This window comes from Cebus imitator, unplaced genomic scaffold (assembly GCF_001604975.1).
Source record: "Cebus imitator isolate Cc_AM_T3 unplaced genomic scaffold, Cebus_imitator-1.0 Scaffold48, whole genome shotgun sequence".
NCBI lineage: Eukaryota > Metazoa > Chordata > Mammalia > Primates > Cebidae > Cebus > Cebus imitator.
The window spans coordinates 6,115,367-6,137,468 of record NW_016107363.1 but is presented as its reverse complement, the minus strand read 5'-3'; the positions used below and the strand labels follow the sequence as shown (position 1 = coordinate 6,137,468).

The 22,102-nt window shown below is 38.0% G+C and overlaps 1 protein-coding gene across 6 annotated transcripts in view; it reads right to left on the bottom strand.

Moving 5' to 3' along the window:
- The window catches only part of CFAP20DC (CFAP20 domain containing), a 288,204-nt gene that overhangs the window by 69,191 nt on the left and 196,911 nt on the right, over positions 1-22,102 (bottom strand). For all 6 annotated transcript variants that reach the window (XR_001824890.2, XM_017527412.2, XM_017527405.2 and 3 more), the window contains one exon: positions 8,107-8,310. Coding sequence is in view for 5 of the 6 variants with exons in the window: in XM_017527412.2 (XP_017382901.1) it covers positions 8,107-8,310 (204 nt within the window). In the remaining variant the exon portion in view is untranslated. The remainder of the gene's footprint in view (positions 1-8,106; positions 8,311-22,102) is intronic.

The following is a 22,102-nucleotide window of genomic DNA, read 5'->3' as shown; positions in this document are numbered from 1 at the left end:
GAATGTGAACTTAGGCAGTCTGAGTCCACAGCTTACTCTCTTAACCACTAGTCTGTAATGTTTATTTCAGCTTGAGACTGCATCTAGAGAGGTGACTATTTTAAGTTTTTGAATAACAAATATGACAAAATCAGTTCTGTTTGTAGCAGGAAAAAAAAGTGACCCCAAAGAAATACATTTGTTTGAAATATATATGATTATATCCTTGCCATAACTTAAATTCATTTGATTTTATTCTCATGACATGTCATTATATATTTAAAATTTAACAAATGAGTTTTGCCACATTACTAAATTTGGAGCAATCATAAAATATAACAGACAGTACTCTGAGAATAAGAAAAGTTTATACCCTGGGGTGACTTTCATAGTCACTAAACACAGAACAATGTACGCATTTCAATATTTCCTCCTGACAGTACAGATATTATAGTGACTCTAATATCAGTTTTCGTATATCATTTCTACAGTTGTATAAGAACATCTGCTCATATGATTTATCTGCAGCTTAACACAATCAACGACTTACCTTTTTAGTTCGGGAGGATTAAAAGAAAACTCATCCTACCCAAAGACAGCTGAGAAGTTAAAGAATCTGTAGATCACAACAAATTAAAACCTATTAACTATAAGGAGCCTGAAATGCCAATATATTATATTTTGAATACACAGCAACCAGGAATATCATGCAAAAATGCTGATATGCTGTCGAGTAAAGAAATGGAAAAGATCCTAGAAACTCAGGGCCTTGTCCTTTTGGTGGCACTGTTGCTATGTGCCAGGAAAACAGTATTCATATAAAATTAACTACCACGGACTACAAGAAGCTTTGCTCTTCCAGGATCAAGCTGCTAGAGATTTTTGGGGTGAGGGAGAAAAATGAAGCCTAAATAAAAGAACAGGAGATAAGATAATGCTGGCATGTTAAAAGGTAAAGACAATATTTGTATGTTGTTATGTAAAACCTATGAAAATGGCAATAATGTTGTTGCAAGGTTAATCAAGACCACAAATAACTTGTCTGAGAACCTCACCATATGCTTGCAATTTTATTAAGTGTATTTTGCTTCGTTATTCTCCAAATATTATGCTCTACAACATGCCATGTTGATGGATGCACGCAATGAGCTTTTCTTTATTTTTTGTAAGCTATAGAGACTTACGTGCCTGATATTAGGTTATGGGGATTCTTTTTTTTCAAGAGATGGGGTCTCATTATATCACCCACACTGGCCTTGAATTCCTGGGCTAAAATCCTCCTGCCGTAGACTCCCGATTAGCTGGGACTACAGACCTGTGCCACCACACCTTGTCAGGTTATGTTAATTATTAACTCGAAGGAATGACGGCTTTGGGGCATCTGCTCACAGGGTAGCTGCACAATAAGCCTGCGTTTCTTGAATCTACATTTGAGGGTGGAAAGTGAAATGAAATATTGAAATAAAAAAATGAGAGAGTTTATTTTTAAGGATCTGAGGGAGCCAGTCTGTATGCCAATGGTTAAACTCACATCAAAACAAGGACTACAGAATCTCTGCTTATCCTTACAGGCCTCAGTCATCATAAAAAGGGACAATGTCCTAGAAATTTTGTTCTGATCACTCAAGTGGCCCTCTGAGGAGAATAACCTCAGGGGAGCAGCAGTTGACAGTGTAAGCTTACTCTGCTGAACACGGGGCACGTGCATTTCATGTACTCATTCGCTTTGCATAATGCCAATATTAGGAAGGTTCTTTTATTATTCCCATTTCAAAGGTGATCATGTCCATAAATGGCAGATCTGGGATTTGAGCCTAGGTTGTCTGATCTAGAGTTTGGATTTATTTAGGCATCACATGAAGCAGTCTCCATTGATAGCTATTCCTATTCCTTAAAATATAGAACACACACACACACACACACACACACACACACACACACACGTGATATGGCTTTATGGTATTGTCAATCAAAATCCCTTATCAAGAGAGAATTCAATTAAAATTCATTATAACTAACTCCTAGCACCCTTCTGAAGGCTGCCGAGAGCCCAGTTTTTAAATAAATCTCATGAGGGCTACTCCTAACAGAAACTCTCCAAAATTGATTACTTGTAGCCTGGTTTCCACAGAAATTGTAAAGTATTGTTTTAATTGAATTTGGTTCTAAGTTAGAAACTTTGAAAAATTTGTCTGTCAAAGGCCAATGGATTTCTCAGTAGGCTTGATTTATTTGGCAAGAGATGCATACAAAAGCCAATTTGCTATGAGGATTATGGTTACATTTAATTACACTTTTAAATGACTAATTTATTATATCTAAACACCTTTTAAACAGTACATATTACTCTGAACTGTACAAATGCTGAGGAATCAAAGTTTGTGGTAAACACATTGGATTTTGCTAAAGACTCTTCATTTTACTCTGTGTAGGCTTTCTGGCTTCAGACTGCAATGTGTGTCAAGTAGTCAGGTAAAAATGCTAAACCGAATGGGACCTGACTACAATCTCTTTTTCTTCCTATTGGTAGTGAGGCCCTGCTCAGAAGGAGATTTTCCTTTGGGTGTATATTTAATATCCATTTATTAAATCTTGAATTAAAAATATTACATGCATCACTCAGGATTTATTTAAGCAAAGCAAAGCTGATGTTTATTTTGGAATCTTGACGAAAATTACCTTCCTTTAGAGTAAAAAATGAATTTTTTTTATTATACTTTAAGTTTTGGGATACGTGTGCAGGATGTGCAGGTTTGTTACATGGGTATACCGTGCCATGGTGGTTCAATGCACGCATTAACCCATCATTTACATTAGGTATTTCTCCTAATGCTATCCCTCCCTTATCCCCCATGACCTGACAGTCCCTGGTATGTGATGTTCCCCTCCCTGTGTCCATTTGTTCTAATTGTTCAACTCTCACTTACGAGTGAGAACATGCAGTGTTTGGTTTTCGGTTCTTGTGTTAGTTTGCTGAGAGTGATGATTTCCAGCTTCATCCATGTTCCTGCAAAGGACATGAACTCATCCATAAAAAAGGAATTTTAAAAAATATTGATAGATTCATTCAAGCAATGACTGACAACCAGCTGTGATGCCTTGTGCCAGTGTTTGTGCTTCAACGTGGAAGGTATGAAAGAACACAGGCAGGGTTCTGCCTTCAAGGAATTCACAAACCGGCCTGGGGATACTAGTAACAGTGGTTAGCTGATGTTGTAAGTGCTATAACTGAGCCTGAAGATAACAGGGACCTAGAGAGGGAAGCGAATAATTCTGTTCAGGGTGGGATGAGAGTTGAGGAAGGTTTCATGAAGCAGCGACAACTGAGTTGCACCTTCAGAAATAAGCAAAAGGAGGGATAAACAAATAGGGCACAGATGATTTTTAGGGCAGTGAAACTACCCTGTATGATACTATAATAGTGGATACATGTCACTACCTTCGTCTAAACCCATGAAATGCACAATACCAAGAGTGAACCCTAATGTGAACTACAGAGTTTGGGTGATAATGATGTGTCAATGGAGGTTCATTAATTGTAACAAATAACCACTCTGGTGGGGGACATTGATAATGGGGTTCCTCTCAATTTTGCTGTGAACCTAAAATGGCTCAAAAAATTAGTCTTTAATAAAAAATTCAGCCCCAAACCAAAAAACCAAAACAGAAATTAAAAAGCCATTTTTTAAGCAGAGAAGAGGGATTAGGGAGCTGCCAGACAGAGAGCTGAGCACGGCCTGATCTGAACACAGGGCCACTAGTGACAGCCAGGTCAACAGTGTGGCAGGAGCAGAGTGGCTCCCCTGGATGTATATTGGGTGGCAGGATGGGTAGTGAGACAAGAAAAACTCATTTCAAGTGCTATGCAAGCTGACAGAGAAACAAAGGCACTACGAGGAGGTTATCTTCTTAAAGAAGAGACTCCCCTCTACCCCCCGACCACAAACTTAATTCGGTTTCCTTTTGGAACTTGGAATTCCAACTTGAACTCATTACTGAACTTCGGCTTAACTGTTGCCTTCTCTGTGAAAGCATCCCTGAAACCCACAGGTGGAATCGGTCCCTCTCACATGTTCCCATAACTCATTATTCTACTATCACTTGCCACCCTGTGTCACAGTGAGCTGTTTACCTGGGCTTCCCCTCCAAAACGGTGAACACCTCAAACTTGGATAAGCCTTTATCTGTATCCTCAGCAGCCAGCCTTATTCACAGCACATTGTACCACTCAGAAACATACGTGTGGAATGAGTGAATGTGACACAGACAATCAAGCTTGTGGTAAGAGTTATCATGGAGATACTCCTGGCTCTTGTGGCAGAGAAGGGGTATCCTTCACAACGAGGCCTGGAGAAGGGCTACAGTTACTTTGGAGCTAAGTTTTGAGGCTAATCAGGTCCAAGGTACAGGGAGAACGTGCAGAGTACATTTAGGGAATCACAAGAGAGACTAAAGAATGGAGTGAAAGGCGGGGTGCAGTGAGAGATGAGGCTAGAGAGAGGGCAAGTCTCAGGGCATGGGGGCTCCTGTATGCAAATTAAAGAGGTGAAGGGGAGTCACTGAAGGGCTTTACATGGGGAAGAGATCAGATCAGATCAGAACCGGGCTTTAGAAAGCTCACTAATGTGAGGGCTAATGATAACAATAATGACAGCTAACCTTTATTTATTAAGTACTTATGTCTCAGATACAGTGCCAAGCATTTCATAAGGGTCACAGCTTGGATTTGAACCATGGCAATTTGACATCAGAGCTGATGCTCCAAAACACCAGGTGATGGTGCTTGGACTGGAGGCACAGAGATGTCAGGGGACTGTTGAAGGAATTCAGGTGAAAAATAAAGTGCAAAAGCCCTAAAAAAGGACGAAATCATGTCCTTTGCAGCAACATGGATATAGCTGGAGGCCATTATCCTAAGCAAATGAATGCAGGAACAGAAAACCATATACTGCGTGTTCTCACTTATAAGCAGGAGCTAAACATCAGGTACTCATGGAAATAAAGATGACAACAATACAAACTGGAGACTGTTAAAGAGGAGAGGGAGGAAAGGGGTTAGCGTTGAAAAAGTAACTCCTGGGGAGTATGTTCAGTATCTGCATGACTGGATCATTTGTACCCCAATCTTCAGTATCATGCATTGTACCCCAGTGACGAATGTGCGCATGTAACCCCTGAATCTAAAGTAAATATTGGAAAAAAAAATAAAGTGCATAATCAGTCATGGGATTAAGGGAAAAAAAGAAAAAAGGAAAGTGCCAAGGCTGCGGTATTAGGAAGGGTGGGTTAAAGGTAAAAAGATTCTTAGAATTTGGAGACCAACTGGATGTGGGATAAGGGAGTGGCAGAAATGAAGATGTCTTCCAAATTTCTGGCTAAAGGGTCAGTATGGATGTTGACAGTATTCGCTGAGATAAAAGACGAGTGGGATAGGCTGGGCGTGGTGGCTCATGCCTGTAATCCCAGCACTTTGGGAGGCTGAGGTGGGCGGATCATTTGAGGTTAGGAGTTCGAGACCAGCCTGGCCAACATGGTGAAGCTCTGTCTCTACTAAAAATACAAAAATTAGTCAGGTGTGGTGGTAGTCACCTGTAATCCCAACTACTGGGGAGGCTGAGGAGAAGAATTGTTTGAACCTGGGAGGCAGAGGTTGTAGTAAGCCGAGATCAGGCCACTGCACTCCAGCCTGGGCAATAGGGTGAGACTCAGTCTCAAAAAAAAAAAAAAAAAAAGTTGGATATTATTGTGATGAATAAAGGTATGAATTATTTTATTTCTTCTTTTTCACTGTCCCTGTACAACTTTTAAAGAGAAAGGCATGAGCTCTCAAAAAGGCCACAACGATCCTTGTAAAATTGCTCTATCTAAACTCTATACAAGCAACAAGACACAGAGTTCATTAAGGAATACAATTTTCCATTTGGCAGTAGTTCCAATGTTTATATAGACTGACTCTGATGCAATAATAAACATATCTTATGAACGCCAAAGGCAGGCTTTTCAATATTTTCTCTAAACAAAATTAGAGTGTTTTCAATGTCTCATTTGGTCAAAAAGAGGGGTTATTAAGTTCATTACCAAAGGTGTTATTTTTGGCTATATACTTTTAGTGTGGAATAGTTGTCATGCAGGAGATTTCACTCTTTGCCAGAACAGGACAGTGATGAGAACACTGTATCAGGGCAACCAAGAGTTCAGCCTTTTCAGTCCATAAATAATCATTACTCAACTTGCCCTTTGTAATGCTGGTCTCTGAGCTACTTCATGACAGAGTGAGCTTGATCAGGAGGCCACTGTTCTCCTTCTTATTTGCAGTTTAAATGACTGCTGAAGAATATTTTATAAGAAAGGCAATGTTTCTATTCTATTGCAAAGTGTACTGGCAAAAATCTGTAACTGACTCTTACGATCTTAGCTTGGCTACAAGGATACTCTAACCAAGTCAGATATTTTTCTGGCTGGGTGGATACTTTTTGGCACCAAGGATGCCAGAAGTGTTATGTATGCTTGATAGTTGTGTTTAACGAAAGCACAATTAAGGCAAGAGAACCCTGAAGGTATGCAACGTAGGGATAAAGAGCACTAATATATAACTGACATCATCCTCCCTCCCCATCAAGCCAGTTGGAATTTATCCTCCATGAAGACTTGTGTAAGTTCTCCCCAGAGCACAGAAATCTCACCATCCACTGGATAGCCAGATATCCACTGGATAACATTCATCTGACAACTGAGTCACCACATCATGGTGGTCAGGAGCCCAGACTTGGGAGTCAGACCAAGTTAGGTCTGATTCACTTTACTCAAGAGCCTCCATTACTCAAGAGCTCTGCAGCAGTGCTTACCACACAGTAGTGTTAAGGAGTAAACTAGATAACACATGTAAGGCATTAGGTGCCACGGCCTCTGAGATTTCCAAGATCTACAAAGATTTTGGAGACCTGGAAAAAACTGGCTTTAAAATATGAAAAGTAAATCACAAAATTAAGAGGTATTTAATTAAATACTTAAAACCTAACTTATCTACTGTCAACTACACTTCAACTCAACCTTTATATAGTTGTATATAAATGAGTAGAAGTTATATGGTTTTATATTTCCTTTAAAAATTGTAGAGCAAAAACATATTCACTTTTGGATGAAAGCATATTTTAGTCTGTTTGCTATGATATTGAATGTAGCCTTGTAAGTAAATGTTTCTTAGGCCTGTGGAGGTCTTAAAATGACTCTAGGTATTTAAAGAAATGATAGCTCTAATTATCATTATTATAGCAATGATTTTATTATTCTGCTTTATGACATTTTTTGTGCTGTACTGAACTATTTGATGGATGCTCTGTCTTTCTAATTAAATTGTAAGGTCCTTGAGGGCAGTATTAGAGAGAATGGACTGAATTAAAACACTGGGCTCTGCTCTGGGCTCTACCACTGACCAGATGTGGAAGCTTGGACACAGGCTTCACTTTCTTCGCCTGAAAAACAGGAAGGCTAAGACCTGTTTCAACCCCTCTACCAGGCCATAGTGAGGGCAATGGGCCACACTGAAAGTACTTTAACTATGGAAGCACATGGGAATATAAGATTCTGAAGCATCCACAGTGCCTATCAAGGCCCATCAGACACAGTGAGGAGTCCGTGAACATCTGGTGACTTCTACAGAAGGTTCAGATCCACGGAATACTTGTATATCTATAGTCTTTTCTGTCTTCATATCCAAGGAATACTTGTTTATCTATAGTCTTTTCCTTTGTGTTCATTCATTTCACAAATATTTATTTAACAAATATTGAGCCTCTTGTATGTGCCACATGGCTTATACTAGGAACAGGGGACACAATGGGACACCCAATATCTATAGTAAAATTGTTCTTTTTGTTCTTTCAATGTGCAGTTTGATATATCATCATATATACCTTCTCTGAAGGTAAATAAGACAATTAAAGAAGACTGTCATCTTCTAATTTCTGTCCCCGGTTCTAAAATACTACTTCAGAATGGGCTCTAATCATTTCTTATAGCGAGTGTTCTTTTTTTGGTCCTGGCTTTTCCAGGCAGGACGGGGATTTGTTAGAAAGAAACTTGCTCCTTGTTAAGCAATGAGAGGAAGCTGCAAAGCTCAGGACTCACAGGTGGCAGGCAGGAGTTCCAGGTGGCTGTGTCGTCACTGCTGGTACTTATGCTGACATTACAGTTGTCCACCTGGGATGCACTCAGGCCATGGGAGGTCCCAGCATCCTCCAGTTCTTCATTTTGTTGCCGCCGTAGGCTCGCTAGCATCTGTAACTCGGATTCACTCATCTGGCTGGGCTGATAGTTTCGCCAGTCATATTCCTGACCAAGGGAGAGGAAAATAACAAAGGATCATTTGGCCTTTATTAATTCTATGGCTACTAACAAATGCCACAGCCTTAACCTCTGCAGCAGCTCCCCAACTGACAGAGGCCCAAATCCCTAACATGTCTCCATGCGCTGCCTGCCCCATCCATCACACAGCCTCCTGTCCTTTTGCTCCTCACACTCACACACTAGCCTCTCTGCCCTTCATTAAGGCCCTCAAAATCATCAAGTCCTGTCTGCCCTAGTCCTGTGCACATGCAAGTCCCCTCTGCCTCGTGCTTTTGCTAAAGCTTAGGCTTCCTTCAGGTCCCCAATTATGTATCATTTCCTCAGGGAAGCCTTTTCTGACAACCATAAGCTGGGTCAGCTCCTTTATGATACCCTCTCATAGAATCTTAACATTTTCACTTTCAGCATTGATCACAGTTGCAGTGATGGAATTGTTTCTGGAGTTTGCAGGTTTGCTATGAGCTCTGCAAGGGCAAGCACCATGATTGTTCTGCTCTCACTGCCTTTCCTAGGTCTAGTGCCTTGTAGGTGCCCAACCAGTTTTTGTAGATCAAGTAAACAAAAACTCACAGTTTTTTTTTTTTTTTTCATAAAAAAAGTTTGCCATTAAAAAAGCCCAGTTTCTGAGGGAATTGATGAATTTCATCACTGTAAACATAATTACCAAATATACTCAACTTGCAGTAAGATTGAAAATAACTAGTATTGGTAAAAGCCATCAAATAAAATTTGAATGTAAGATGGGAACTTGTAAGATCTGAAAGCCTGGAAGATCTCATAGCTCCAACCGAGGTGGATTTACTGTATATGTCATCTGTCAAGTACTTTTTGAAAAAGAATACTACTATAGATCTTTAGATGCTAGTATAAATATTATTTCACAGTACAGGTGGAAATTGGCATATAAAATTTTCAAAACTTTTCCCTTCCTTTCTCTTTGACCTAAACTAGATTTGATAGCGAACATTAATTTTAGCATTACTAAAATATTAGTATCACATATGAGCAGTATGATTTAGATGCAGAATTGGCATATAGCTTAAAAGCAATTTGAAAATATTCTGGAAACACTGGTTGTACTAACAAGGATTTTTTTCCCAAGACACCCTAGAATTTTTTAGATATTTATATCTCTACAAACACTTTCTTGGAGGACTCCCTGAGGCATCTACCGGCTTCTTTTCTGCCTCATAGTAATGTGAAAAGTTAAAAAAATTTTTTTTGAAAAAAAGTCTTGGAGTTCCTGTAACATTAAATGCTTTACAATAAAGCATCATTATCATCATAATGTGGGGTTTATAAAAGCTTGTTATCTGACAATGTGATGTGGAGACTTCCTAAAAAGTTGTCAGTGGAAACTCAGTTAAATTCTTATAGTTCATGGCACGAGCAGCTTGGCACTATGAGAGGCCATGCAATCCTTAATAAGAGATCTCATGAGCATTTAATATGCTTTCAGAGTTCCTGGGGCAAAATAGGTATCACAAGAAGAAGAATAAAATTTATATCCCAATGAATAAAATAAATAAGGAAATAGGAATAATTTAAATTTAAAAGAAGTAGTTTAGGGAACAATAAACACATACAAAGATGTTCAACATCCTTGTCATTAAAGAAATACAAATCAAAACCACAGTGAGATACCTTCACACCCATTGGGATGGTTACAATAAAAAAAGAGACAATAACAAGTGTTGGCAAGGACGCTGAGAAACTGAAACCCTCATACAGTGTTGGCAGAAATGTAAAATGGTGCAGCCACTTTGGAAAACAGTTTGGCAGTTCCTCAAAATGTTAAACACGTGAGTTACCATGTGACCCAGCAATTCACTCCTTAGGATAAACCAAGTGAACTGAAAACACATGTTCACACAAAACTTGTACACAAAATGTTCACAATAGCATTATCCATAATAGCCAAAAAGTGAAAACAACCAAATGTCTATTAACTGATGAATGGATTTTTGTTTATCCACATAATGGAATATTATTCAGCCTAAAGAGTAATGAAGGGCTGGATGAACCTTGAAAATGTTATGCTATCTGAAAGAAGTACACAAAAGGCCACATATTGTGTAGTTTACTTTATGTGAAATGTCTAGAACAGGAAATTCACAGAGACAGAAAGTAGATTAGAGGGCGGTGGGGCTGGAGGAAAGGGAAATGGGAAGTGACTACTGGTGGGTATATGCTTTCTTTTTGGAATGATGGAAATGCTCTGAAATTAGTGATGGAAATGTTCAAAATGATGGTTGCAGAATCTTGTGAATATACTAAAGACTCCTGAATTTCATACTTTAAAAGAGTAAATTTTATGGCATACAAATTATATTTCAATTTAAAAAAGCAGGTTGGTAATCATATGTGAACATGAGAATACTAGCTGCTTGACTTTAGCTGTGGCAGTGAACAAGTCACTTGATGTTCCTCAGTTTTTTAGTCAAGAAATGGGACTAAGCATTCTAATGTGTTACATAGGTATGTTAGTTGGCTCATCATTGCCAATACACACTTTTACAATGAAAAAGCAATTTTATTTTAATTTTCACTATTTTTCTGTAGAAGAAAGCTTTAAAATGTATGATTAAGTTATTCGTTCAGTTTACTTATTTAATCCACAAGGCTGTACTGTGCCTGAAGAACAACCCTGGGTGCTAGGAGAGAAGAATAAGAGAGGATGTGGCACTGGGTAAGCCAGACAAATCTAAGCCTGGGCCTTAGTTCCACCACTCACCAGCTGTAAATGATTAGGAAAATTACCTAACCTCTCTATGCATCAACTTCTTCATCATGGGGACCACAATACATACCTCACAGGATTTTTGGTGAATTAAATAAATGAAATAATATTACATCGAATGCTTAGTAGAGGCACCTGACAAACAAATATACTAGGGAGTCTCCAAATGTATGATTTGTACCTTTAATGGAAACTGTTTGAATTTGTATTTTGTAATATATGTTTATTTATGTATTAAATATATGCACAACTATTTTAAAATAGTATGCAGAGTACAAAACATACATAAAAATGGGAATTAAAATGGTTAGGATTTAAAAAAAGAAAATTGTTTTAAATTTTTCTTCCTGAATCTGAAGGGGTTGTCTTTGGTACACACTTTCAGGGATGAGCACAGCCCTCTTAAGAGACCACTGAGTCTCAATCAATACATATAGTTCCTGTTATTATTATTTTTTCCTCTCATTTCTCTGTCCCCCTCCTTCTAGTCTTTCATCCATTCTGTATTATGCTAGAAACTGGGAGCACACAGAAAACAAGACACACTTCTGTCCTCATGGAGTTCATAGTCTACAAAGAGATACCTGAGAGATATAACTGGAAATCTAATGTACTGTGAGAAATACAACAGAGGTATGAGTAGGACACTTGAGGAATGCAGCACAGATATGACTAAGTGCCCAGTGGAATCACAGAATACCTCACAGAAGTCTAAGGTGGCATTTGAAAGTAATTAAATTTGTTGACAAATGGAGTTAGGGGCCTTTGGAGGGATTCCACCACTGGCAGGCAGTATTGAAGCTGAGGCTGAAGAAATAGATGGCTGGGATATTCCCTATATTACATTGCAGTAATGAAAATAGATTGATTCATTAATTTATTCTGTAGAAACTTACTGAGACCCTATTACGTGCCAGGCACTGTTGATGCTACATTTGCTTAGAACTCTGCATCTCCACGACTTTATTTCATACAACAGTAAAATGTATTTGACAACATTCTGGGAGGGGCAGCCAAAAACCAGCAGAGAGAAAGTAACTTTTTCCAGCATCATGAATAGAGTCAGTGGTGGTGGAGTCAGGTAATTAACTTAGTCCTCTGAAATGTTTTTGATTAGCAATCTCTTAAATCATTTCAAAATCATCAAAAAGGCTAAATCACTTATTCGTTATTTTTAAGAAGCTTTGCAATAAAGTATTTGCATCAAAGTGGACTCCAGCACAAGATGTCATCTAACTAAATTACACAACTGCTGAGAGGCAAAGTGGTTTATGTAATACCATCTCTGAAAGGCTCAAAATGTTATATATAACTCAATTTCATCTCAAAATATCCTTGTAGGAAAGAGGGGAGACATTATCAATCAGATTTGTCCTAGAAAAGAGGCAACGGGCTGAGGGCTATATACAACTCAGCTGTGCTCAGATTGGCAGGCAAGTCCTTTGCTCTCCAAGCCATTCAAGTCATTCATTTTCACTGATCTTTCTCCAGGCATTACTGAGAGCCTAAGCCAGTGAAGTTACAAAGACAAGTAAGGTATGGCTTTGCTTCCATAAACCTTATATCTATCAGGGCAACTGAGAGCTATAAAGAAAAGAACTCTAAAATAAGGCAGCATACGTTGAGGTATGGTGTTAAGGATCACACAGGTCCTTGATAATGATTAAAAGGAAAACTGATAACTCCAGCAAAAAGAGAAAACAACAAACAGAAACTACTTTTCAACTGGATGCCCTTCGTCCAATCTATTCCTTAAGATGTTAGGACAGTATAGCTTAATTAATCAAATATCTGATGATAGAAGTTTGTGAGCCTCAGATAGGAACCAGTTCTGCTAAACTTTGGGTGACCCAGGGCTAAGTCTACAGTGGAGGTGTAGAGAAAAATGAGACATGACCATGGGATAAGATCAGACCAGGAACCTCATTCTGTTCTTTATGGGTGGAAGGGAAATAGAATTGGGAGAAAACTGAATGTTACTTTTGTTCTGGAGCCTACAAAATCTGTGAGACTTTCTTTAAGTATCAGGCTTACATTGTGACAGTGCCTGATAGTCATGGCCCAAGAGACATCATGTTGCAAAAACTTTTAATAAAAGGACTCTCAAACAATCCCCACCTCTGTATTTTTTAAAAAATTATTCCAAGTGCAACCTTTTAAAAAAGCACTACTACAAAGGAAATCGTAGCTGTTAGGATATATTATTAAAAACAACATAAAAGAAGGGAGATACACAAAATGCTCTGGCCTTTCAGAAAAGAGAAATGTCATTTTGTGGAGGATCAGTTAAAGCTTCATAAAGAATGGAGGAGACGGTCCCTAAGCTGGGGCTTGAAGGAGAAGGAGGGTAATATGGCAGCATGTTCCAACTATTAGGCAGAAAAACATGGGCAACCTGGAAGTAGGGAGCTTGTGTTCATAAAAAATAATTAAATAGACTATCAAGTAATACTTATACATTACTATTTCAGAATTGAAGGCAGCAATACTGTTCCAAAGCACCAAGGATAAGAATACCTATAATTAATCTAAACCTTAGGAGACCAAATAGCTTCCCTTTCTCTGCCCAAGTCCTATTAAAAGTCTAAGATTCTACCAAAATATATATTCTTTTTCTTTTTTTTTTTTTTTTGAGACGGAGTTTCGCTCTTGTTACCCAGGCTGGAGTGCAATGGCGCGATCTTGGCTCACCGCAACCTCCGCCTCCTGGGTTCAGGCAATTCTCCTGCCTCAGCCTCCTGAGTAGCTGGGACTACAGGCACGCGCCACCATGCCCAGCTAATTTTTTTGTAGTTTTAGTAGAGACAGGGTTTCACCATGTTGACCAGGATGGCCTCGCTCTCTTGACCTCATGATCCACCCGCCTCGGCCTCCCAAAGTGCTGGGATTACAGGCTTGAGCCACCGCGCCCGGCCTCAAAATATATATTCTTAATATCTTCCAAATGGAAATCGCCCACATGCCCATCAACAGTATAATGGATACTTAAATGATGATATAATCACACAGCGAACTGTGACACAACAGTGAAATGACTGACGTATTGAGTCTCATGAACCAAACGCTAAGTGAGAGAAGCCAGACACAAAAGAGTACATACTGGTAAAATGAAACATGGGGATAGTTATTTGTGAGGAAGGAATAGTGACAGGGAGGGAGCACAATGGGGCTTCTGGGGTGTTGGTATTGCTCTTTCTTGTTCCAGAAGATGGTTACATGGGTGTGTTCAGTTTGCAAAGACTCATCAACTTATAGGCTTATCCGATCAACAACAAAGTCTAAGTCTCACTTGTGAATCACCGGAAAACTCAATCTAAACAGTCTTAGGAGGGAAAAAAAGCATTTTGTGAATATAGCTCGGGAGTCACTATGACTGGTGGTTTGAAATTTATGTTTATTAAAAATTTAAAGCTGTCATTAGAAAGTTTTGGAAGATGGTTTTGGACCCCAACATGACAGTAAGAAAAGTACTAGAAGTCTGTTTTCCAAAGCTAATTTTAAACTTTAATTGCCATTTGAATTTGAGGATTAATCTTCCCTCTATTGCTATTTGCAGACAGTGTTTAATCTCCACAGTGACATTTTAAATAATAGCTGATGGTAAATTAGTGTTCCAGGGCATCTCTTTACTAGCATTCCTGAAAACTTGTTTCAAATTCCCGAGCTAGGCATCACACACAAGAATTTAACCTGATTCATTGGGGATGTAGGCCCACTAAAAAGTATGGAGAGAAGAGAGTAGCCACAAGCACAAGCTGTAAGTGACACATATTTGTGCACATAACTCATTCACAATTTATGGTAGCTTTCAGCATGTGTCTCTACCATGCAAAGGAGTAAAGTAAGGCTTAAAAACCAAGCTACAGTACAACTTGAAAAATTTTGCTCAATTTAAAGGATGCTATATCGAGTTAACACAGCAGGAATCAGGAGTTAGGCCATAACCAGCTGGTCAGAATCTAGATAGTGTGTTATGTTCATGGCAGTCATGTGGACCTAGGCATAACCAGACTTGATGCTGCCTTTGAAATATCTGTCATAAACATTTTAGCCTGTGACCCTGAAGACATTTCATAACACTGGCTCAGTTCATACTTCATTATCTATGCACATCACTCACTTAAGAATGTCTCAGGTAGCGGATTCTTGAGTAATTAAACCAATTAGTGGAAAAATTCCTTGTAAAGAGACAGAGAACTTTCCATCTCATACATGTGTGTCTCTTTTTGGAGAAGAACATGAAAGGTTTTTTTTTTTTTTTTTAAAAGATCTTTATATGGATGTGCTATATTTATATAGAATAACCTTTTACTCTATGACCTAAATAGAAATATACTTCCATACATTTTGCTGTGATAGCTTGCTAATTTTCAGAAAGAACTATCTGACAAATAGAGCTGAACCCTTCTTAGTAGCCTTAAAGTGAATTGAAAAATAAATCTTAATTTTCCAGCACCTATCTTCTGAGTTCAGGGTACATCTCAAATTTAACAATTAATTATACACCAGAAGGAATATAGTAAAATCAAATTGAATAGGTTTCAAGGATATGCCATCTACATGGCCACTGTAGCCTTGTACATGGAACAAGTACAGTAGCCATTCAATAAATGGTAGTTTAAGATATTATTTAAGGAACCAGGAGGAAAATTATTACTGAAGGAAAATAGAGGAGGTGAATCAACTGATATATCTGGAGTGGGAAGATGATAGCTTTAAGAAAGTTCGAAGTGTTTTGGTTGAATACAGTAATGACAGATACACCAACATTTATGTGTGCTTTTGCACATTAAAATACTTTAAAGCATAAAGTGGTGAGAGAAGTTAAGTTGCCATATAATCATGACATTTTTTCAGTGGCTGCTAATTGGGGGTAGCAGCCCATTGTGGTAGAAGGTGCCCTGGCTTTTCTGTCCCTAACTCTTGGATTTGACACTGCTTTGTCACAATCTAGATGTGAATGAGGTGGAGCCTTTCTGCTTCCTTGTCTGTGAGACAGGAATAATACGGCCTCTTGTGAGGGTTGGGGATGAAGACGAGACAAAGTAAGGAGCACCTTGCAGAACGCCTGGCATATGGGAGATAACTCAAACCATTAAAGTCACATAAAAGCTTCTGAGTCAAGGACTTCAGATCTCAGTGCTTTTAGGAAATACACTCAGTGCCTTTTCCATGAGGAGGTAAGTACGACTTGCTCCTATTTAAAACTGGGACAACCACGACAGCAGGGAGGATAAAGGTCTTCAATAAACGTCTGATGAGTAGGATGCTAACCTCAGCACTAGAATATTAAAGAATTGACAGCGAACCATCATAGTGTTAGCTAAACAGCCAATGCATTTTCATTGACTCATACTTCTGATAGCGCCTTAATGTCCATCAAGTCTTTATACCTACAATTCATGAAACTTTTGAGAACTTGAAATTTCTCCTCTTCATTAGAGTAATGGGCACACTCTGCATACCAAGCCTGCTTAGAAATGGAAATATCAAAATGTCTTAATGACTTCTGCTTTTTCATACCATGGCCCCAAATTTGAACCATAATTCCATTTTACTTATTTAAAAATACTTCTACTCCACACCATTTTGCCTTTGCAACCATTAAATTAAACACTAGCTACAAAGAAAGTTAAAGAAAAAAGCTTTTCTGCAACACAGCAAGGGTTTAGTCTGAAAAATATTTAAAAAGAAGGCAGAGGGACAGGAACAAGTTACACCTGGAAAATTTCTATGCCTAATTCAAATACTTTTACTGGCAGTGGAAAGGTTATTTAATCACCAAATTCTGCAGTTTCAACAATATCCCCAGCAGTGCACTGACAGATAAAACTGAGATAATGACCTTGTCTTTTCTAAGACAAGAAAAGAGAGCAGTTTTGACAAAACATCAAATCAGACTGTTTTCCAAAAGCTACTTTGGTAGGAGTGTCCCTTTTAGTAAATGAAACATTCCCACCATGGTTAGCATTATGGTTTATGAAATGCTACTCGTTCTGCCCAAATTCAATTCAAGACATCAACCAGGAAGCTACACATCTGCCATTTAGCTACGTGAACAAGGTAGACACACAGAGGGTGGTCTCCGGAGAATGACTGGAGAGACACTGCTTCTTGCTTATAAATATTTTTCTCTCTTTAGGGTATCCCTGAGAACATGTCAATATGTTACCTGGTGGAAGGTATACAGAAATTCATTCTGTGTTAGCACTTGATTCAACTCTAAACATAGAGCAGGAAGCATGCAACCACAGAGCCACCACCCTTATAGAACAGTACCTGTAATTAATTTATGGAATTTTATGAATTTGAAAAGGTTTCATTTGCTTTAGAATGCCAGCCATACTGGTTTATATTTCTGCCTAACCACTCAGCAAAAGGTAGAAGAAAGTATACCTCAGGGTAGGGGCTAGGTGTTCTACATGCATTAATTTAACACTCAAAACAACCCTGTGGGATAGGTATTATTTTCTCCATTTTATAAATGCTGTAACTGAGGCTCAAAGGCATTAAGAAATGTGTCCAAGGTTGCATAGATAAGAAAGAACAAAGCTAGGACTCAGCTCCAGGCCTGTCTGATTCCAGCTGGTGCTCTGAGCCATGGTGTCCACTGCTTCTGACTTTTCAGTCTTGGAGAATGAAAATGTGGACAGCTTTGACAGAGGGTTCTGTTTGAGGAAGGCTGTTTATCAAGTGACCCAGGGCAGCAAGAGGCCAGTGGGCACATGTGGTAGAAACTTCCAAATGAGGGAGAACCACCCCTAAGTGAATCTACATAGTTGGCTAGGGTGATGAACATATGTCTAATACACAGGGTGACCTGACTCTGAAACAGGTGTTTTAAAATAATGCAATATTGTTGTAGCTGAAAGGTGTGAAGGGTCAGAAAGACATTTATGGATTCTTCAAACAATGGGGTATTGTAAAAACGACTGCAAATGGCATACTTGAGTGGCAAATGGAAAGAGAGACAGATGGCTTCTCTTTGAACAAAGAGTATTATATACCCTAGAAAAGGCAGAATATTATATAATGAAGCAATGCTTTAAAAATACTAAAATAATTCACAAATTCATTTTCCTCCAAGTTTACAGAGCACAAATTGCAGAGACTTTTATTACTTTAAAAAATGTGATAATGGATATTCTCTACTCCAATACTGAGTTCAAATGTATCAGGAAAGAAATGAAACTAATTCTTTTACATTATCCAAAGGAAATGGTTTGATAATTAAAGGGAAAAATGTGCTCACATTATTCTACAGCCTAAAATATATTTAGAAGTGTCCTTCTATTATTCAGCTTTGATTTTCAAAAATGGAGATATGAAGGTTAAAGTCAAAAGTTATCTGGCTCATTTTACAATTCTTTTCCTACTAAAAGTCATGTCTCTCAGCCTGGGCGCAGTGACTCATGACTGTAATCTCAGCACTTTGGGAGGCCGAGGTGGGCGGATCACAAGGTCAAGAGATCGAGACCATCCTGGCCAACATAGTGAAACTCCATCTCTACTAAAATACAAAAATTATCCAGGCATGGTGGCGTGTGCCTGTAGTCCCAGCTACTCGGGAAGCTGAGGCAGGAGAATTGCTTGAACCCAGGAGGCGGAGGTTGCAGTGAGCCGAGATAGTGTCACTGCACCACAGCCTGGTGCATGGCAACAGAGCAAGACTCTGTCTCAAAAAAAAAAAAAAAAAAAATCTCGTTTTAAAAAAAAAAAAAAAAAAAAAAAGTCATCTCTCTCTTTTTTTCTAAAGAGAATACCTGAATTTATAATTGGTAGCATGTTCTGTCTTTCTTATGAAACTAACCATTCTTTCATAAGCTCAAACTTTTTCTGGAGCTACAAAGCCTGTTATATAAGTCTTTTGTTTGTTTAAAGAACCACATAATGACATTATCTAGTTTAAAATGATTCGTTCAAAGTTGTTTGAATACTGTTATACGTGCCAAGAAGTTTAATTACCAGCTATCTACATGGTTGCAATATTACCCAGAGGGTTTTACTTCTTTCTTAATTAAAAAATATTTGAACCTAATAATAGAGAAATCTATTAAAATATGAATAAAACATTGCAAGGAACAAGTTTACCAAGCAGTTAGCAAATCATTGTCAGTAAACATTCCTTACGAATTACTAGTACTCTTCCATGTCATGGGATTAGGACAGTTCTCCTGTATCTCCTTTCGTAAGAGTCTTTTATTTTCCTTTGTCATCAAGTTGCTGCTTCACATGGGCACTTAGCAAGAGCACAGATTTTCAATGGGATGTCTACTTACAGTTCTTGATTGCAGTATCTTGATGGCTAAGGTGATGGCTAAGTTCCTTCCATGGTCTTTCACAGCCCTTGCCATGGTTTATAATTAATTTACATACAGTTTATTTATCTACTTCCCAACAGACATGTAAGCCTCTAAGGGGCTTTATCTGTCTTAGTTGCTGTTACATGTCTAACACTGGGGAGAATATCTGGCCTGGTAGGTGCTCAACAGAAAAGGAGATGCTCCTACTTATCCAGAAGTAGAGCCAAAAGAAGCGTATTCCCTCATCTGGAGGGCCTTTATTTTAGAGACATAGCTTAGGTGATAGAAATCAACATGTTAGTGCTCTAAATACATGAACTATAATGCCAGCCAGCAACGATGATTTCACACCTGCATTCATAGTAATATTAGAAGGACTTCTAGTCCCATAATAATTCTCAAAATTTTTTTCTTGTATCAAGTACATTTACTACAACTCATACTAATAGTGTACTTCTAGGCCTGATTGAACTTATCATGTCTGTGTTAGAGTTCAATACTGGAGCTACAAGAGTCAAAGTATTAAATCTTAACTACTATGAAATAAAGAAAAACTTCCATTCAAAGTAAATCCATTTGTGGGGGCAATCAGGCAAGAAAAAAGAAATAACAGGCATCCAGACTGGAAAGGAAGAAGTAACTTACCTTGATTTGCAATGACATGATCTTGCATATAGACATACCATAGGAAATTAAAAAAAAATACTAGAAATAATAAATTCACCAAGGTTGCAAGATACAAAATCAATATACAAAAATCAATTGTATTTCTATACACTAGCAATGAACAAATCAAAATAAAATTAAAAAAAATTCCATTCACCATAGCATAAAAAATAATACTTAGAAATAAAAGATGGCAATATTTTCCAAACTGACCTACAGATTCAGTGCAATCCCTACCCAAATCCCAGCTGCTTTTTTCACAGAAATTGACAAGCTGATCCTCAAATTTATGTGGAAATGCAAGGGACCCATCAGGGTAAAAACAATGAAGAAAAGGAAAAGCAAAGTAGAAGGATTCACATTTCTTGATTTCAAAGCTTACTACAGAGTTACAGTAATTAAGACAGTGTGGTATTGGCATAGGAATAGATATATAGATCAATGGAATAGAATTGAGACCAGAAAAACAACTCTTACATGCATGGTCTGTTCAATGGAGGAAAAAATAGTCATTTCAAAAAATGGTTCTGGGACAACTGGATACTCATGCAAAAAAAGAAAAAAAAATAGGTGGACCCATCCCCTCACACCTTATATGAAAAATTAGATCAAAATAGATTATAGAACTAAACTTAAAAGCTAAAGTTATAAAACTCTTAGAAGAAAACATAGGAATAAATCTTTGTGCCCTTGGATTAGGCAATTGTTTCTCAGCTACAATGCCAAGTGCACAAGCAACATAAGAAAAAGAGATAATCTGGACTTTATCACAATTAAAACTTTTGTGCTTCAAAGGACATCATAAAGAAATGCATAGAGAACCCACAGAATAAAAGAAAATATCTGCACATCATATATCTGATAAGGGACTTTTATCTAAAATAAATATAAAGAACTCCTACAACTGTACAATAAAAAGACAACCCAATTTAAAAATAGGCACAGGATTTGAATATGCATTTCTCCAAAAAAGATATGCAAATGGCTAATGAGCACATGAGAAGATGCTTAACATCATTAGTCACGAGGGAACTGCACATCAAAATCACAGTGAGATACCACTGCACACCCACTAGAAAGGCCTTAATGTAAAAAGTAGACAAGAAGCATTGATTAGGACATGGAGACACTGGAACCCTCACACACTCTTAGTTGAAATGTAAAATGGTGCAGTCACTTTGGAGAAAGTTCAGCATTTCCTCAAAAGTTAGACACAGAATTCCATATGACTCAGAAATTCTATGCCTATATTCTACTCAATATACTCAAGAATATTGAAAACATATACCCATGTGAAAACTTGAACACAAATGATCATAACAGCATTATTCATAACTGCCAAAAAGTAGACACAACCCAGACGTCCATCAACTGATAAATGAATAAACAAACATGACATATCCATACCATGGGTTCAGGTATAAAAAGGAATGAAGTGCTGCAACATGAATGAACCTTGAAAACAGTATGCTAAACGAAAGAGGTCAGACACAAAAGGCCACATATTATACGATCCCATTTATACGAAATGTCCAGAACAGGCGAATACATAGAGACAAAAAATAAATTAGTTGTTACCAAGAGTTTGGGAGGAGGAGTAATTGGGAGTAACTGCTACTGGGTATAGGGCTTCTTTTGGGATGACGAAAATGATCTAAAATTAGATAGTGGTGATGGCTGCACAAATCTGTGAATATACTAAAAACCAGTGAATTGTACACTTTAATAGGATGAGTTCTATGTTGTGTGAATTCAATCTCAATAAAGTAGTTATTTTTAAAAAGTCATGCCATGGGTCTCTGGGATCTGTGGAAAAATCCCTTTGTGAGTTAGTAAGCATACAGCACCCTATCTTATCTATAGATAATTTTCATAGATTCTTAGCTGCAAATACCAAGTGGAGAAAATGCTGGTGTCTAAAAGGTACTTATGGAAGAACACTCCATTCTCATTGTAAATTTGCTTTGAAATGAGGCAGACTGCCTTATGACTTCAATTATTTTATGTCCTATTAAACTAAGATGATCACATTCATAAATGTGAGCCATAGATGGTAATGATCATATGG